Raw genomic sequence first — 17,984 nt, 5'->3', positions numbered from 1 at the left:
CTTATTGCTCTGCGGTTATTCTCTAGCACTTGTTAATATATACGTTTACCTTTTAGTGCCTCTGCCACCAAGAGACTTTCCAGGGGCTCTGGCCAATGTCCAAGGACTCAAAAAAGTCTCAAGGGTCTGGAAGGCTTGGGTGCATTTAATCATTCATTTCCTCAAGCCTTCAAAATAAGAAAACCACCTTTTGATCAACATATCCTAGAATTTAATTTTCTACTAATTCATCTCAGCCTTACCAATTAATTAGCAAGGTCTTACTGAAACTTTAAATTGGAAAAGTCTTTTTTACAAAATGAAAATCTATTTGCAACACTTCTATAACGATCTGGAGATGAATAATTAATATAGTACCAAAATTCCATTAATATTGAAATGTGACGGAGTAGCTGGTTTCCTGTAACAATTCCCTAAACCTTACATGGAGAAACCTTAGCTTATTACCAGTGCTACTCAAGGACATCTTTTTTATCTCATTGCACTTCGCACTTTCAAGCCTGTTATCCCAGCCCTGGCATAGTTATTTTGTAATCAGTCTTTATCTCACTAGCCTTAGTTTTATTCCAGTCTAGCTTTTTAGGTGTTTCACTTGAGGTTTTAAAACAATGAGGGGAAAAGGTGTACAAATTATTTTGCAACACAAAACCAAAGCAAAACACCCTACTCCCAACTGAACCTCTAGGAGAAAATATTCATACACTAAGTATTATTTATTGTGCATTCTCAAGGGGCTTGCTGTTTAGAACAAAGATTAACGCAGGCACACCCATGTACGCATACGCATGGTAACACACACACGGAGCAAGGACTAAAAAGGTAAAATGTGAAAAAGCCCACAAGAAAGAACAAAACAAGTACTATCAGAGTTCCAACAGGGCGCGATCCCTTCCATCTTTACAGCTGCAAGGACAGATTCAAAAGCTGGACTCTGGGAGTGGGTAGAACTTGACACACACAGAGAGCGAGGAAGAGTGTGCATTGCAAGATAACGCACTCCAGGCAGAGTGAAACAAACGTTCAACGAGCACTGAAACTCCTGAATGTCTCTGCACAAGCAAAAACACATGAAACCGGAAAGAAGTGGGAAAGTGACAGGCAGGTCTGGGACACGGGAAGTCATCCAGGGACGCACCCAAAGGAGGATGCATAAAGGGCCACGCGAAGAAACGAGACCAGAAATAAACATAAGAACGTGATCCAAAGGGCCAAGGAGCTTGATGTGTGCAGACATGAGGAAACTCTGGAGTTTTTGTGTAAAGTGTAAGAGGTAATTTAATTGGAGATTTCTTTTTTTCCGGAAGACGAAACCTGCACCAGAATGTGAGATTTGGCAGGGTGGTGCCATATCAGGCTGCCTTAGAGAAAGACGTGGATGGGAGAGAGACTGCGATGGTAGGTTTAGTAAGCTTCGGCAATATCCTGTCCAGATATGGAGAGAAAAGCAAGATTCCAACACAGACCAGGGAACAAACTGACCACTTGCTGCATTTGGCACACGGGTGTAATTCATTTGGCTCACAGAGTAATCTTGAGAAATGTGCATCAACCTTAAAAAATTAAGAAACTTTCCACACTGGGGCCCACGTTATGGAAGGGGAAAACCTGGCCGAGCGGCAGCCGTACTGAGTCAGCCACCACTGATCAGGCGGACAGTGTTCAGACATGCACCCTCACCGGGCCCAGCTCACTCGCTCACTTTGTCCTCTGGAGGCACTTGGCCTAGCCACCCTGATGCAGAGGCCGGGTGGCAAAAATCAGCAAAAAGAAGCAAGTCCAAAACCAGTTGGGGAGAATAGAAAAGATGAGTTTTAGACATGCTAGGACTGAGATCTTTGAATAACCATCCAGAAGGGAATAAGCAGTAAGTTATTAAAAATTTTGAGAAAAAGCTTGGAAAAGAGACGATGGATATACACAGAAATAAGAACCATCCCCAGAAATAAAAGTGGCAGTAAATATAACAACGATATCAGACAGCATTTATGTACCATTTACCACTTAAATGCCACATATTTAGAATACTATCTGGCATCTCACACCCATGAACTCTTAATGATTTCTTTAAGCCTATTATTATCCCAATTTGACAGATGAGGAAACTGAGGCACACCAAAGTTAAGGTGATGTTGCTTGTAACTGGCAGACCTGGGATGCAAAAGCAAGCAGTCTAGTTCCATTGTCTGCACGATGAGGACTTCCTCCTGAGGTTGTAGTCTGCATTTTGTTTTTAGGCTAAACAATTTCATTTTTAGAGGTGGGGAGACTGCTACTAGTTTTTAAATTTATAACCAATAACTTAAGAGAATGTAGGAAGAGAAGATAATTCCCCCCAAATATATTATCCCTTAATCTCTGAAAAACTGGAACACCGTACTTAGCAGATATTTTCATTCATTCAACAACTATGTGTTTCCTCTACGTGCAGGCACTGCTCTAGGTGCTTACGGTCATCATCAACAACAACAAAACCAGATCTTTGTCTTCACGAGCTTCCCTTCTAATGGGTAGACCAATGAGAAACATAAATGAGCGAAGTGCACAGTATGGGAGATAGGTACAAATGCAGTGACAAAAAGGACAAGCAGAACAGGGTGACGGAGATCAGAGGTGGGTGCACAAGTGAGGATTGTGAGTTTGAAGGTAGTAGGTGTCGGTGAGGAGGTGATACTGGAGCCAAGACTCAAATAAAAAGAGCGAGCCACGTGGTTACGCGGGGAAGAACATTCAGGGGGAGAGAATAACCAAAAGCCGCAAGGCAGCCACGCGGAGGATGTTCAAGGAAGTGTGTTCAAGCCAGAAGTGAGCACGCTAGCAGGGAGAGTGAGAGGGGAAAGTGGCCAGACGTGGGGTGCAAGGTTCAAGAAGGCAGCAGGCATGTGGTTGAAAGCCTTGTCAACCACATGAAGAATTCTGGGTTTTAATCTCAACGGAACAAGAAGCCATTGGAGGGGTCTGGGCAGAGGGTCACATGATCTGCCTTGAGCTCTTCAAGGATCACTCTGGCTACTGTGTCAGAATCGATGGCGGGTGGGGGTGGGGGGGGGTCATGGTGGAATCAGAGGACAGGAGGCCTTTGTTATTTAGAGACAAGAGATTTCAGTGGCTTACCCCAGAGTCATAGAAGGGACTGGATTCTGGATATTTTCAAGCAAGAATCAAAGATCACTTGAAGGTTTTTTTACATGCAACTTTTTTACATGTAACCAAATTTTTCCAAGTCCATAAAATCTTAGGGTCCCTAGGGAGAACCATATTTCCAGGAACCACCTAGTAACTCTTTTCACAAAGCAAGGAATTTTCCTGCAGTAACACTAATCACCTCCTACCTGATCTGTCCACAACTTCAGGTTTGCAATAGTATGTCTGCTGAGCAAACATTATTTCTTGGTTCCAACAATCCCTTTTCATCAAATAAAGAGTCATCTGTACCAATAAAAGATGTTCTCCAATAAGTTACTTGCTATCCATAAAAACACTGAGGACCACACTAGAACCTCATTTGCATCTCATTTCGTCGTCGTCATAATCATCCTGAAAAGAATGAGCTCCATTTAATAGACGAAGGAAGTTGTAACAATCTTTGCCCAAGGTCAAACAGCTTGGCAACTGGCAAAGCTCACCCTTGCTGCACTGACTCCACAGCCGGCCTTTCGGTTAGCACAACAGTTCCTGATGTAACACTCTGGAGAGGCAGAAACTTAAAAATTAAACTCCCCTCCCTTTCCCCACTGACTAGATCATTTAAGTAGAAATACTTTCACTTAATGGTGGTAAAGATAACTCTTCAGAAACTAGATCTTCTCCCTGGAATTGCCAGTAGGGAGAGGACAAAAGCTTTGTTCCACTAGACAAAGTCAATAAATAAAACAAAACACTCCCTCTGACTTGGATTTGTAGCAGCCTTCTCAACTGTCACACCAGTGACCTTAAGGGAACAATAGCCCAGTTTCGGGGTTCATTCAACGACCCTACCACCCAGTCCCTGATAAGGCTAGAACTTCCCACGCCACAGTGGTTAGATTTTTCCTCCAGGGGAAACAGCCTCTGAAAGGTGATACGCCCAGGAAGTGCACAAAAGTGGCTCCCTTACTGCAAAGTATAAATTCACTTTTTTTCTTTAAAGGTAATTTTAACTGAGATTATCTGAATCACTTGCACTGGTCTAAGTGGCAAGGCAACAACTTCAGGAGGATCACAAAAACAATGAATTTTGTTTAAAGGTGCAACTTGACATCACCCTTCTGCTTAAAATCCCCTCGACTGTTTCCCATGTTCTTAGAATACATTAAACAGACCTGCCTGCTGGCGCCTCCTCCCCCTCCACTCCCATCACCCATCGCACCCTTCCTTTCTCGGCTCCAGTCACTGGCCTTGTTTTAGGAGGGCCTCAGGGGCCTGGCACATGCTGTTCCCTCTGCTCTTTCTGCTACTCCTCACTTCCCTTCAGATGCCTCAGCTCCATCCCTGCTTCCTCAGGGCAGCTCTCTCCGACCAGTGCTCACAAAAGCTCCTGACCAGTGCTCACAAAAGCTCCCGTAGAACCAAGTATGGCTTCTTCCCACCACTGAACACAGCAGAGTTTGTCCATTTGATTAGTCTGCCACCTTACCGGTTCTATTTTCAGGTCCATGGTCAGCACCCAACAGTACTTTTGGTGGTGGATGGACAGATGAACAGTGCTACATCACACTCTCCACCAAGCACAGTATAAAGGCTTTTCACACCCTGCCTCCCAGACTTCAGTTCAATCCATCGCAGAAGATAAAAATATAAATTGCTGTTTTTATTTTCACCCAAGGTGAGAAGAGAAATGAAATAAAGGATCTGCTATGCTACAGACTGAATTCATTTGCTCTATATAAAATTTACATGTTGAACTCTTAATCCCCAATGTGATGGTATTAGAAGGTGAGGCCTTCGGCAGGTGATTAGGTCATGAGGGTGAAACCCAAATAAATAGGAGTAGCACCCTTATAAAAGAGACCCCAGAGAGTTCTCTGTCCCCTTCTGTCATGTGAGGACACAGAGAGCAGACAGCTGTCTATGAACCAAGAAGGAGTCCCTCAGCAGACACTAAATGTGCCAGCGCTTTGGACTTCCCTGCCTCCAGAACTATGAGAAATAATGTTTGTTACCTAAGCCACCTAGTCTACAGTATTTTTGTTACAGCAGCCCAAACTAATTAAGATACACTATTAACATTTTTTTTTTTTGCTGTTGCCAGTGTAGCTCAGTTGGTTGGACCGTCATCCCATGCACCAAAAGGTTGCAGGTTGAATTGCTGGTCAGGGCACATTCCTAGGTTGCAGTCGGGGCACGTATGGGAAGCAACCAGTCAATGTTTGTCTCTCTCACATCTATGTTTCTCTCTCTCTCTCTCTCAAAAAAAGTTGAAAAATAATTTAACTTATATATAAATGGCATTTAATGGCACTGGAACTGATCTATTCAAATCCACTTATCCATATATTTTGAACTTATAAATTTCATTACCTACATCTTCCAAGAATTTTTTTCTGAAACTAAAAGGAACAAATTATCTTTAATTCCACCAGCCAAAACAAACAAATAATTAATTTTGAAACTCAACATTCTGTTGCAGTAGCAATAATAATCTGTTTTCTGAAGATAGTCACCCAGATATTTATTTTGTCTTACTAAGTCTTGTCAATTAGCTCAAGTTATTAGTGTGTAATGCTACTAAGACTAATAATGCTACTAATACTATATAACTTTATCATTTATAAATACATGCAATATATATGTGTGTGTGTATTATTGACCCAGAGAAAGAAGACACCTACCAAGAAGAGCTCCTGGTGTCTAACTGGGCTCAAACTTACACACAGAGCACAGCAGCGTCATTCAAGCTGCACTTTAAAGAGAAGGCTACACTAAACTGCCTGACACTTGCACCGAAATGCCTGCCTGCACTGTTTCTGCCATGTGAGGTGACCCTTTTAAAGGGGTTCCTGGTATCTTATTTCAACCAATAGGACTGAGACTTTCCCAGTGTCATCAGAGCTGTGCAGCTACAGCACTATGAGCATTTTCACCAACCAATCAGAGCAACTTGACTTCAACCAGTCAGGACAATGTTTTTTGGACCAATCAAACTGAAGATTTGGAGGCCTCACTTGCATAAGGATGGACCAATCAGGAACCAAGTGTGGGGATTTCTCTCTATATGAGTCAGCTAGATCACCTCTAGCTTACAGAGCACGCTTTCTCTTTCCACACAAGACTGAAGGTTGCATTTTTCCCCCCTGAAGACATCACACCAGAGCAGAGAGGAGCAGACAGGAGCAGAGCTGTGTAGCAGGAGAGTGGTCTCACTCTAGAGCTATCTGCCCACAGGTCCATCTCACAGCCAAGCAGTTTCATAATTGAGCTGTTTGCACTCAATAGTTTCCCTCTTCACTGCAAGCCAAATTGGGGCTTTCCATTGGCATTGAATTGGTACTAATGACAATTAGTTGACAATATAAAAATATAAAATAATAAATTATTAAGCATTTATGTGGCAGGCACTGTACTGCTTCACAACAATCCTATGAAATAGGCATCCGTATTACACCCACCTTGCAAAGGAGGAAAGTGAGACTTAGAGATGTTTACTACCTGACTCAATGTTACACTGCCAGTAAGTAGAGGACCTAGAATTCAAGTCTAGGTTTGAGTAGCCGAGGCCTCAGGTTTGACCTCTAAATAGAAAACTTAATATTGCACAGAAAAGGAGAACACAAGTGGGGGGTGTGGGGGAGAGATACTCTAGTTCAGAGTACAGGGGCTGGATTTCTAATTCCAGGAAACCTTCGTCTTTGGTTTTTCCTCCAAGTAAGATCAAGGCATGCATTAGGTCTGATTCTATAGCTGTATCTCCTGCTTCGTACAAAGTTCCAACACTAGTGCGTGAAGGCTGCCCTGCTAACTCCTGTCTGGAGCGCTCTTCTCATTTAGGCCCCTGGACTCCCTTTCCAGAGAGAAAGTACAGAAGGATAAATACCTTTCAGAATTACGACTAAGTCCATTTGTTTTTCTGCCCTCCTCCACCCGTCTTGCTTTTTGGAAAAAAACTTAAAAAACACGAAGCACGGCACTACTGTGATCAACATCAGCTCACCAGCAAGAACAGGCATACTGTACTAGACGTTCCTGAGTGTCAACAGGGAACGCCTTACATTTACCAAGCTGGACCTCCAGAGAGTCTCTAAATCCATTTGAGAATGCCAGAGAGATAAACAGAGAACAACATTCAAGGTCAGGTCCAGCCATATTGACAACAGTCAAACCTTTGCTTTCCTAAGCACCCGAGTGCCGTTCCAATGTTTTCTCAGGCAGCAACAAGATTCATGGTTGCAAATCTGAAGAAAATTCTGACCTACTCAATTCTAAAACATGCTACCTATTTTGCAATGATTCCAGGAACACCAACTCTGTGCAAACTTGGAAGTGTGCCTTCAATCAAAGAGCAGTGAAGCTCCTAGGATGTGAAGAAATCCACCACGTACCATGCGATCTGTAAGCTGATCACTAACACACATAGCATGAAGATGTTGCAGGATGGACAACGTGGTTTCAGATACTGATTCTGTCACTCACTAGCTATGAAACTGCAGATAAGGGGTATCATTAACCTAAGTTCCCATTTCCTCCTCTGTACACTGTGGATAATGCAGCATAGCTCAACGAGACATTGAAGATATCTGTGTGTTTGAGCCTCACCTGGAGCGCCAATACATTCAATGATGAAAAACTGAAAGCTTTACCTACAAGATCAGGGACAAGACAAGTATGCCCACTCTCACCACTGTTACTCAATAACGGAAGTCCTATCCAGAGCAATCAAGCAAGAGAAAGAAAGACAAGGCATCCAAGTTGGGAATGAAGAAGGAAAATTGTCACTTTTTGTATATGACATGATTCTTTAAACAGAAAACCCTAAAGACTCTGCCAAAAAAAAACTATTAGAAACAATAAATGCAGTAAAGTTGCAGAATACAAAAATCAATGTATAAAATCCATTGTGTTCCTATACACTAACAATAAAATCTCAGGAAAAGAAATTTAAAAAAAAATTTCCTTTTGCAATTACAACAAAAATAAAAAACCTAGAAATAAACTTAAATAACAAAGGATGTGAAGGACCTATACACTGAAAACTATGAAACATTATTAAGACACAAAAAGAAATGGCAAACACAAAGAAGACACAAATGGAAACATAAAGAAGACACAAAGAAATGGAAAGCTATTCCATGTTCATGGACTAGAAGAATCAACATAGTTGAAATGGCCATATGACCCAAAACAACATACAGATTTAAGGCAATCCACATCAAAATTGCAATGGCATTTTTTAAAGAAAAGAACAATGATAAAAAATCATCAGATTTGTACGGAACCACAAAAGACTCCAAATTTAAAACAATCCAGAGAAAGAAGAACTAAGCCAGAGGTATCACATCCTCTGACTTCCAATTATGCTACAAAGCAACAAAAATGAAAACAACATGGTATTGGCAGAAAAACAGACACATAGACCAATGGAACAGCATTGAGAGCCCAGAAATAAACCCACTGGTACATGGACAAATACTTTTTGACAAAAGAGCCTAAAACATACAGTGAAGAAAAGAAAATCTCTTCAATAAATGGTGCTGAGAAAATTGGGAAGCTACATGCAAAATATTTACAAGACGGACTTCCGGCAAGATGGAGGAATAGGTGGTCGCACCGTACCTCCTCGTACAACCAAGATTAGAAAACCAATAATTTACAACAAAAATTTACTATCAGAATAACACCCAGAGCCGGCAGAGGATTTATCTGAATGGAAGTCGGGCAGCCAAGAAGTTGAAGTAGACGTGTTCATCCGGGCTGGTAGGAGAAGACCAGTCGGGCGGGCGCGGGGCTGGCTCGGGTCGGCGGCGCGCGGAGGTCGGGGGAAGGTTTGGCGCGAAATCGGCGCAAAAGCCATCGGGGGTACAAGAAGGCAGCGGTGATCCCTGAGTACGCAAGCTGCGGCTGGCAGACCCAGAGGGGTAGCGATTGTGGACCAGGGCAGAACTCGTGGTCCGGAAGCCCAGACAAGGGTCTGAGTCCAGGAGAACGGAACTACCGCCATTGTTTTCTCCCGCCCTGCTCCCGCTCCCACCCCGCCCCCACACATAACGTCACAATCTAGCGACCGGGGTGCCCTGCCCTGGTGAGCACCTAAGGCTCCGCGCCCCACCGTAACAAGAGCAACCAGACCAGAAAGAAAAAAAAAAAGGAGAGATAGGGGGGAAAAAAACCATGTATTCAACAGAGCAAATCCGTCCCCCAGGACTCATCCTTTTGAGCGACCAAGAATTAGCCAATCTATCAGATGCGCAGTTCAAAACACTCGTAATCAGAAAGCTCACGGAACTGGTGGATTTTGGACGAAATTTAGATGAAAGAATGCAGAGTACCATAAAACAAATGCAGGAAGACACGCGGAGGAGAGCCAATAGTGAAAGGAAGGAATATGAGTCTCAAAACAATACAGTGGACCAGAAGGAAGATAGAATCAACCAAGCAGGAAACCATGATAAAATAAGAATTCAAAAAATTGAGGAAAAGATTAAGAGCATCCAAGACACCTTTAAACGTTCCAATATCCGAATTATAGGGGTACCAGAATCGGAAGGGGAAAAGCAACAGATTGAGCATGTATTTGAACAAATAATAAAGGAGAACTTCCCCAATCTGGCAAAGGGAACAGTCTTCCAAGAAATCCAAGAAGCTCAGAGAGCCCCAAAGAAGTTGGACCCAAGAAGAAACACACCAAGGCACATCATAATTACATTAGCCAAGGTAAAAACGAAGGAGAGAATCCTAGAAGCAGCAAGAGACAAGGGGACAGTAACCTACAAAGGAGTTCCCATCAGACTGTCAGCTGATTTCTCCAAAGAGACCTTACAGGCAAGAAGGGGCTGGAAAGAAATATTCCAAGTCATGAAAGACAAGGACCTACATCCCAGATTGCTCTATCCAGCAAAGCTTTCATTTAGAATGGAAGGGCAGATCAAGTGCTTCTCAGATAAGGTTAAGTTAAAGGAGTTCATCATCACCAAGCCCTTATTTTATGAAATGCTAAAGGGACTTATCTAAGAAAAGAAGATAAAGAAAAGACATGTATAGTAAAAGGACAGCAAACTCACAAATATCAACAACCACACCTAAAGCAAAACCAAAAGAAACTAAGTAAACAATTAGAACAGGAATAGAACCACAGAAATGGAGGGCACATGGAGGGTTAGCAGCAGGAAGGTGGGAGGAGGAGAGAGGGGGAAAAGGTATAGAGAATAAGTAGCATAGAATGTAGGTTGAAAATAGATAGGGGGAGGGCAAGAATAGTACGGGAAATGTAGAAACTAAAGAACTCATAAATATGATACATGGACATGAACTAAAGGGGGAAATGTGGGTGGGAGGGGGTACAGGGTGGAGGGGAGAGAAGGGGGGAAATGGGACAACTGTAATAGCATAATCAATAAAATATATTAAAAAAAAATATTTACAAGACTATTTGGGAACAAGTATAAAGGGCCCATGGACAAGGACAACAAGGGTGGGGGGAGGATTAAATGTAAGAGGTGGGAGGCGAGTGAGGCAGGGGAGAGTAATGGGGGAAAATGGAGACAACCGTAATTAAACGACAATGAAAAAAAATTTTAAAGAACTGCTATTTGTCACCAAACGCAAAAATTAACACAAAACAGAGTAAAGACCTAAATATTAAAACCTGAAACAAAATACATAGAAAAAGCAGGTATTAAACTTATGGACCTTGGTCTTAGAGAAAATTTTATGAATTTGACCTCCAAGGCAAGGGAAGTAAAAGCAAAACATAAATAATAGGACTGTATGAAACCGAAAAGCTTCTGCACAGCAAAAGAATCATCAACAAAACAAAAAAGCAACCAACAGAATGAAAGAAGAATGTTTGCAAACAACACCTCCAATAAAATGTTAATATGCAAATATATAAAAAACTCAGACAACTCAACAATATTAAAAGAAACAATCCAACTTAAAAATGGGCAGAGGGCTTGAACAGACACTTCTCTCAAGAAGACATTCAAACGACCAACAGATATATGAAAAGATGATCAGCTTCACTAGTTATTAGGAAAATGCAAATCAAAACTACAATGAGCGCCCTGGCTGGCGTAGCTCAATGGATTGAGCGTGGGCCGCGAACCAAAGCATCGCAGATTCGATTCCCAGTCAGGGTACATGCCTGGGTTGCAGGCCATGACCCCCAGCAACCACACATTGATGTTTCTCGCTCTCTCTATCTCCCTCCCTTCCCTCTCTAAAAAATAAATAAATAAAATCTTAAAAAAAAAATACTGAAGTTGCTAAGCTCCTGTCAAAAAAAAAAAAAACTACAAAGAGTTACCACCTCAAACCTGTGAGAATGGCTATTACCAAGAAGACAAAAAATAACAAGTGTTGGAGAGGTTGTGGAGAAAAAGGAACCCATATATACTACTGATGGGAATGTAAATTGGTACAGTCACTACGGAAAACAGTATGAATGTTTCTCAAAAAATTAAAAATAGAGTTACCATATGAATTAGCAATCCCTCTTCTGGGTATCTACCTGAAAATTTTGAAAACACTCATAAAGATATATGTACTCCTATGTTCTTTGCAGCATTACTCACGGTGGCCAAGATATGGAAACAACCCAAGTGTTCTTTGATAGATGTGTGGATAAAGAAGAGTGGCACATACACACAATGGAATACTACTCAGCCCCAAGACAGGACGAAATACTGCCACTGCAACAACATGGATGGATCTTGAGGATTTCGTGCTAAGTGAAACAAGTCCGATGGAAAACGTCAAGAACCATATGATTTCACTCATATGTGGGATATAAAACAGAAAGCAACAAATGAACAAACAAGACAAATAAAACAAAACTTCACAGACACAGACAGCAGCATGGTGGTTACAGAGGTAAGGGGGAAGGTAAAGGAGGGGACCGGAAATGGAATACATGGTGACAAAAGGTGACTTGACTTCGGGCGGTGAACCCGCAAGCGATATAGAGATGGTATATCACAGAATTCAGTGGTACACTTAAAACTTATTTTAACTCGTATTAACCAGTTATTCCAATAAACTTAATAAAAAAATGTTTAAAGAATCTACATCAAATGCCTAGAACACTTCAAGCATTCAATAAATGGTAGTTACTAATACTTCTTCTCATTGTGCCAATTTAAATAATTCACATTTCATACATAACTCCTCAAATCATGTGATACCTCCAAGCCTAGTTAAAGAAAGGAACCTATCACCCGCCATCCCTGGTTACTCGAGTAGCCTTCGAACACTTGAGGTAACAATCCTGTGCAGTTACCCAATGTAAAAAGAGAAATTATACAGCACGTATGATTTGAAGAATTCTTCGATTTTTAGAGCTTGGCGAAGCACAGCCAGTTTTGCTGAATGTCTGTCGTATGGGAGAACCCCATCGGTCCATGCCCCTTGTAGGCCCTCAGCGCCCACTGAATTGGGAGCACCTGGGAAAACTGCGGGAGCAAATGAGTTCCATCAGTGTCAGAGCTGCAAAACCTTACGGACCAGCTGATGCACATGGACAGAGGACAAAATGCAGAAGTGAAGGCCCTTTGCAAAATCTAAACTCCCTCCACAGAATGGAATATTATTCAGCAAAAAAATATAAAGGAAGCACTTAAACCTGCCACACAATATGGATGAACCTTGAAAAAGAACCAGTCACAAAAGGGCAAATAGTGTATGATTCCATTTACATGAAATATCCAGAATAGGTAAATGTATATAGAAAGTAAATTAGTGATTGACTAGAACCCAAAGGTATTGGGGTCAGGGAGTGACAGCTAATGCGTACAGGGTTTCTTTTAAGGGGGAGGAAAATGTTCTAAAATTAAATTGTAATGAAGATTGCACAACCCTGAGAATATGACAAAATCTTGAACTGCACTGCACACTTTAAAGGGATAAAGTGTATGGCATGTATGTGAATTATACCTCAATAAAGCTATTTTAAAAATCTAACTCATTAACTGATGAGGGGAGCCTTCATCTTTCCTGCCTGTAGAACTGTCCTCTCTGTTAAAAACTAAAAAGAAGAGCTCGGAGCGCTGTCTTGGGTTTAAAGCTATAAAATATCTTGACTTCGAAAGTACGCTTACCTTGCCTATGCACCTATCACCTCCACTTTATTTCAATAATCAATCATTTTAGGTGAACTTTATTTCAATAATCAATCATTTTAGATGAACTCCAGTGATTGCAAAACTACTTATGCAAGGATACATAAATGCAGAATTTATCTATGCTCAAACTAAATCCTGCCGGTCACATTCTTTATTGCTCCACAGCATGACTGGTCTCTCTCTAGTACGAATGGGAATGGGCCACCTTCATTAGCCCTCTGCTTTTGAGTACCTGCTACAGTGACTTTCAAACAACTGAAGCTCCACTTTCACAGGATCTCTTTGTTCTCCTAAGAAATACAGGAAGAATGGCATCACAATGACAGGCAAGAGTCTTCCTTACTGAATTGGCTAACCCCATCTGCTAGGGACCTAACGAAATCAGCGTTATTCATTTGAGTGGGAGTGTTATTGCAGCAAAGTAAAGAAGACATGATCTCCCTCTTGATTAGGAGATGAAGAAGATAAATTAAGAGTATGGGCCACATAATGGATGATGATCTTAGAAACCTAACTAGACTAAAGAATCTGTAGTCTGGAATGTTTTACTGATTGCAAATCAGACCTGTATTTCAGGGTTTCCACAAGCTTTTGTTTTTAAGTTTAGAAGAGCTTATATCTTATTAACGTGCCAGTTACTGTGGGAAAAGCCAAAAAAAAAAAAATGTGGACCTACAGCCCCTGCCTCATTCCAAAAATCTGAGGAAAAATTAGACATATTCATATGAAGAGACTTAAGAATAACAAAAATAAAAAATACACTATCAAATCAACACATATTACTAGGTAGTAGTTAAAATATTTCATTGGTTATGGAGACGAAGATGTTGAATGGACATTAGTACCAGAAAGTAGGTAATGCCTCCCTAATACTGCCTTCTACTTGCTTTTACTCAAAGAAAGGTGCACAGGTCTCAATAAGCAATTCTATAGGGAAGAAAACTTACTAAGACTCTTTATATGTAAAAATTAGGCCCTGGCTGGTGTGGCACAGGGGATTAAGCACCAGCCTGAGAACCAAAAGGTCACAGGTTCAATCCCAGTCAGGGTACATGCCTAGATTGCGGCCAGGTCCCCAGCTGTGGGTGTGCAGGAGGCAACTGATTGATGTATATCTCACACACTGATGTTTCTCTCTCTTTCTTTCTCCCTCCTTTCCCTTTCTAAAAGTAAATAAATAAAATCTTTTTTAAAAAAGAAATCTTTAAAAAATAAAATAAAATAAAAATTAATTCTAAACTCCTAATTTTGGTTGAACAAAGTATCAACCTATTTTTAATTACAGTTTAACCCTGTTTATTCAAGTGTCATCTCTGCTGGTGTGTTTTTCAAATTATTAAGTTCACCCTTCCAACAGATACAAAGAACCTGTTTGAGATGAACTACCCTTAACATGCTTTGTTTCCCAGAGTCCTTGACTTTGGACAGATAAAGGAAGTATTTTAAGATTTAGGTCACCACATGTAAGTAATGTTAGAAATAACTTGATCATTTCTTCTGCTTAACTACTTTCAAAAGATAGATTTTCCAACAGTCCAAGGTAAACTAAACTCAACAATATTTCACTTTATGATACTATGATCCTCTCTGCTATATTCCAGTGTTCCAGTTCAAATTTTATTTCTAAATCTTTCAGACATTTCCCTTAATTTGCCAAAAATCCTTTTCTAGGACCAAATCTTCTCAATACAAATATTACTTATGAAATGACAATGATGCATCTCGACTTTTACTATGGACTGATATAGATGGCTTAGTCCATTTGAGTTATTAGCCAATCAATTTTAGATACTTTTAAAAAGCAACTAACATTAGTCTTTGTCTACACATTACAAAACTTCATCTGATTGCTGACACACTGGAGACTAATGTAACTATTTCGAAAGTCCGCAATCAAGTTTCCCGAACCTTATGACCAGTAACTTGGGCAAGCCAATTGTGAAAATATAATATTTTAAATGAAGTTGAGCACTTCACTGCTTTTTCAAAGACTATAAAAAAATAGCAAGTGATTTTTAAAAATGAGTACTATTATGTTGATTTCTGCTTCACATAGTGGACAGAGCTCTGACATATCCATTCCTACTTGAGATGTTTTCATTATGTTGCTACCCCAAAAGTCTACTTAAATGTTTTTGAATAAATAAAGAATATGGAATCACATTATTTGTGCACCTTACTTGAGCCTAATCTGAAAGAAAATCCTAAACACCACAGAACTCAAAAAAAAAAAAAAAGGCTTGGTGAAGTGAACATTCAATTATAAAATGGCAGAATAAATAATCACACCAGAGAACGACCACAGCATATCACTTGGCTAAATAAATAAAATCTAAAGGAAAGCAAGGAAAAGAAAAAAGCAAGCGCAAAACTTGCCCGCAGGTAATTTTTTCAACATCTCCAATTGGACCTTTCTCTTCCATTTTTAAAATCCTCCGCCTGGATGGAATTGTTTAGCTCACTCTTTGTGGGAATACTTTTTCCTCCAAGTGTCCATCTGCAAAAAGTATTTCTGATTTGTAACAAAGAGTTAACGTTTTGCAGAAGCAATACTTCTTACTACTTTTTAGACTCCAGAACAGTTTAGCGAGGATTTTTTAAAATGTAAATTACATGAAATTGGCCAAATCCAAGTAAGTGGTTCGTTCCAAGGTGCAGAAAGACTTCATAAATTCCTCTTCCTCCAGCCCTCAACCCTGCAGTCAACAGAATGCTTCTGCATCCTTAACACTGGGCACTCAGTGTTCAAATCCAACAAAAAACTTTATCTTTAAAACACTCAGAAGGGGCGAACCAAGGTGGGTAGAGTGTAACTGAAAAAGCGGCAAGGAGACTGACTGTGGGCCACGAACTGGGAATGGCTTAAATGACAAAAGCCCACAGTTTAGATTTCTCCCCCACCTACCAAGTGGCACTTTAGAGTCCCTGCGTTACGCCAGGAATGCATTTAGCTCTTCGAAACTCTACAAGTCTAGGCGCGCCGCCGAAGGCTCAGGGGCCAGGCGGATACGCGAAACGCAGGAGTTTCAGGAAAAAGAGGGAAGCTGGGGAAGGCCAAGGGCTAGGCCCGGAACTTGTCAGCGTGGACCAGGCAAGGCCGCAAGCCGTGCGAGCCGCTGCAGGAGCGAGGGGACTGGCGGCGCTGGGTCTGACTCACCTGCCCATTCACCGAGCCCCGGTCCGACCCCAAGCTCGTGACCCAAACCCCAGACCTGAAGGGCCGTGAAGAGCGAGTACGCGATGCGCAGGGTCAGGTAGGCCACGGTGCCCGCGCCCACCCAGTACAGGAAGCCGGCGGCAGGGAGAGCGCTCTCCATGGCTTTCAACCAGGCCTCACTATCCTCGTGAATGAGGAAAAAAACTAATGAATGAATCCTGGAAGAGGCGCCGGCCGTGACGGTGAGGACAATTCATAGGCGCTGCTCCGATACTGTTTTGCCTAAAACCCGCCCACAGAGCCACATCCGTGCCACCATTGGTGATCTGTAGTTTTTTCTGCGCGTAGTGCGTCAGTCATTGGCTAACTCCAGTTTCACTGCCACGCCCATAATCCCCTCCCTCACGCGCACCAGGCAGTGTTTCCGCTCTAGGAAGGCTGATCACCTGCCAATCAAGAGTCAGCCCAGTCCAAACGTCACCGGGCCTCCTGTATTTCTACAGGAAGCGACACGGCTCACCCCACCAAATAACCCAGGTCTCTCATTGGCTGCTGCGGTCCTCGCGAGTGCGGAAGACTGCACTCCTATAGGCCAATCAGACCCAGCCTGGTTTGAGCTCGGGTTTGAAGAGGGAATGGGATCTGAGAGGCTACTAGTGAATGGGAAGATTGTAGTAAGAAGTAGGCGTGGAGCTATGGTTTTATTTTCACCTCTTTATTGAGTATTGTGTTACTGCTAAATGTGCTGTTACTGTTCCCATAAACTTGTCCAGATAAAATCTTGCACCTTCTGTTTCTCTGCCTTCCCCACTTTACCGCTTCACTCTGGTGACGCTAGCTTACTGAGGAATGCTAAATGCCACTCCCCCCTCCCGCGCTGAGCCTTAAACAACAGTTTCCAAAGTCTTGACGTTCAAAGCAAATGGCTTCATGGAGACAAATAACTAATACACTATGACATAGATCTGTGAGAGGAATGAAAAATATAGGAACACAGGTTCATGAATGCCATGTTTTAACTGGGCCATTTAAAGGATGATAGAGATTTTTCTTTTACTTTCTTTTTTTATTTCTCTGCTGCTGCTGTTGTTGGAGGGAAGTGAGTTGTGAGGGGGCACAAAAGTGTACAGTCCAAGAAGAAGTATGAGACCTCAGCAAAGTTCCAGAGGAGTACACCTTAAGGTAAATTGAAGAAATTGTGTGAGCGAAAACGCGCTTCACAATTATCCTCCTATCTTCCCATCAAGAGTTTTTGCTTCCTGTACTGGTATGGATTTTGGCAGGGTTGTCAGTGATGTGGGCTGTGAAAAAATCACAAAGAGAAGAAAGTACAGAGAGTGAAGGTTTTATTTTTACTTTCCCAAGGAAGGGACAGGGCTAGGTGCTGAGAAAAGCACCAGCACCAGCCCTGAGGGGTTAGGGCTTTGAGTTTGTAGTAGGTAATGGGGTGGTTGTGTGGCAGGAAAAGAAAACTCCAAAAGTTTCTTATGCTCTGTAACTGTAACACTTGCAAAATTTCACACAGGACTGTAGAAGCTGACAAGTCGTAACCAAAGCAACGGCCAGTTACTCAAGGTCGT

The 17,984-nt window shown here is 41.7% G+C and overlaps 1 protein-coding gene and 1 long non-coding RNA gene across 2 annotated transcripts in view; one reads left to right on the top strand and one right to left on the bottom strand.

Moving 5' to 3' along the window:
- HSD17B12 (hydroxysteroid 17-beta dehydrogenase 12) overlaps positions 1-16,688 on the bottom strand; it is a 147,269-nt gene extending 130,581 nt beyond the window's left edge. The window contains exon 1 of the mRNA XM_028516235.2: positions 16,405-16,688. Within this exon, the coding sequence (XP_028372036.1) occupies positions 16,405-16,564 (160 nt within the window). The 5' untranslated portion in view covers positions 16,565-16,688. The remainder of the gene's footprint in view (positions 1-16,404) is intronic.
- Positions 11,888-13,970, top strand: LOC118501331. The gene is made up of 2 exons (XR_004903965.1): positions 11,888-13,275; positions 13,308-13,970. It is a non-coding gene; the product is annotated as an uncharacterized LOC118501331 (long non-coding RNA).
- Positions 16,689-17,984: the final 1,296 nt, after the last annotated feature.

Source organism: Phyllostomus discolor, chromosome 6, assembly GCF_004126475.2.
Source record: "Phyllostomus discolor isolate MPI-MPIP mPhyDis1 chromosome 6, mPhyDis1.pri.v3, whole genome shotgun sequence".
NCBI classification, from domain to species: domain Eukaryota; kingdom Metazoa; phylum Chordata; class Mammalia; order Chiroptera; family Phyllostomidae; genus Phyllostomus; species Phyllostomus discolor.
This window is presented reverse-complemented; position numbering and strand designations above follow the sequence as displayed.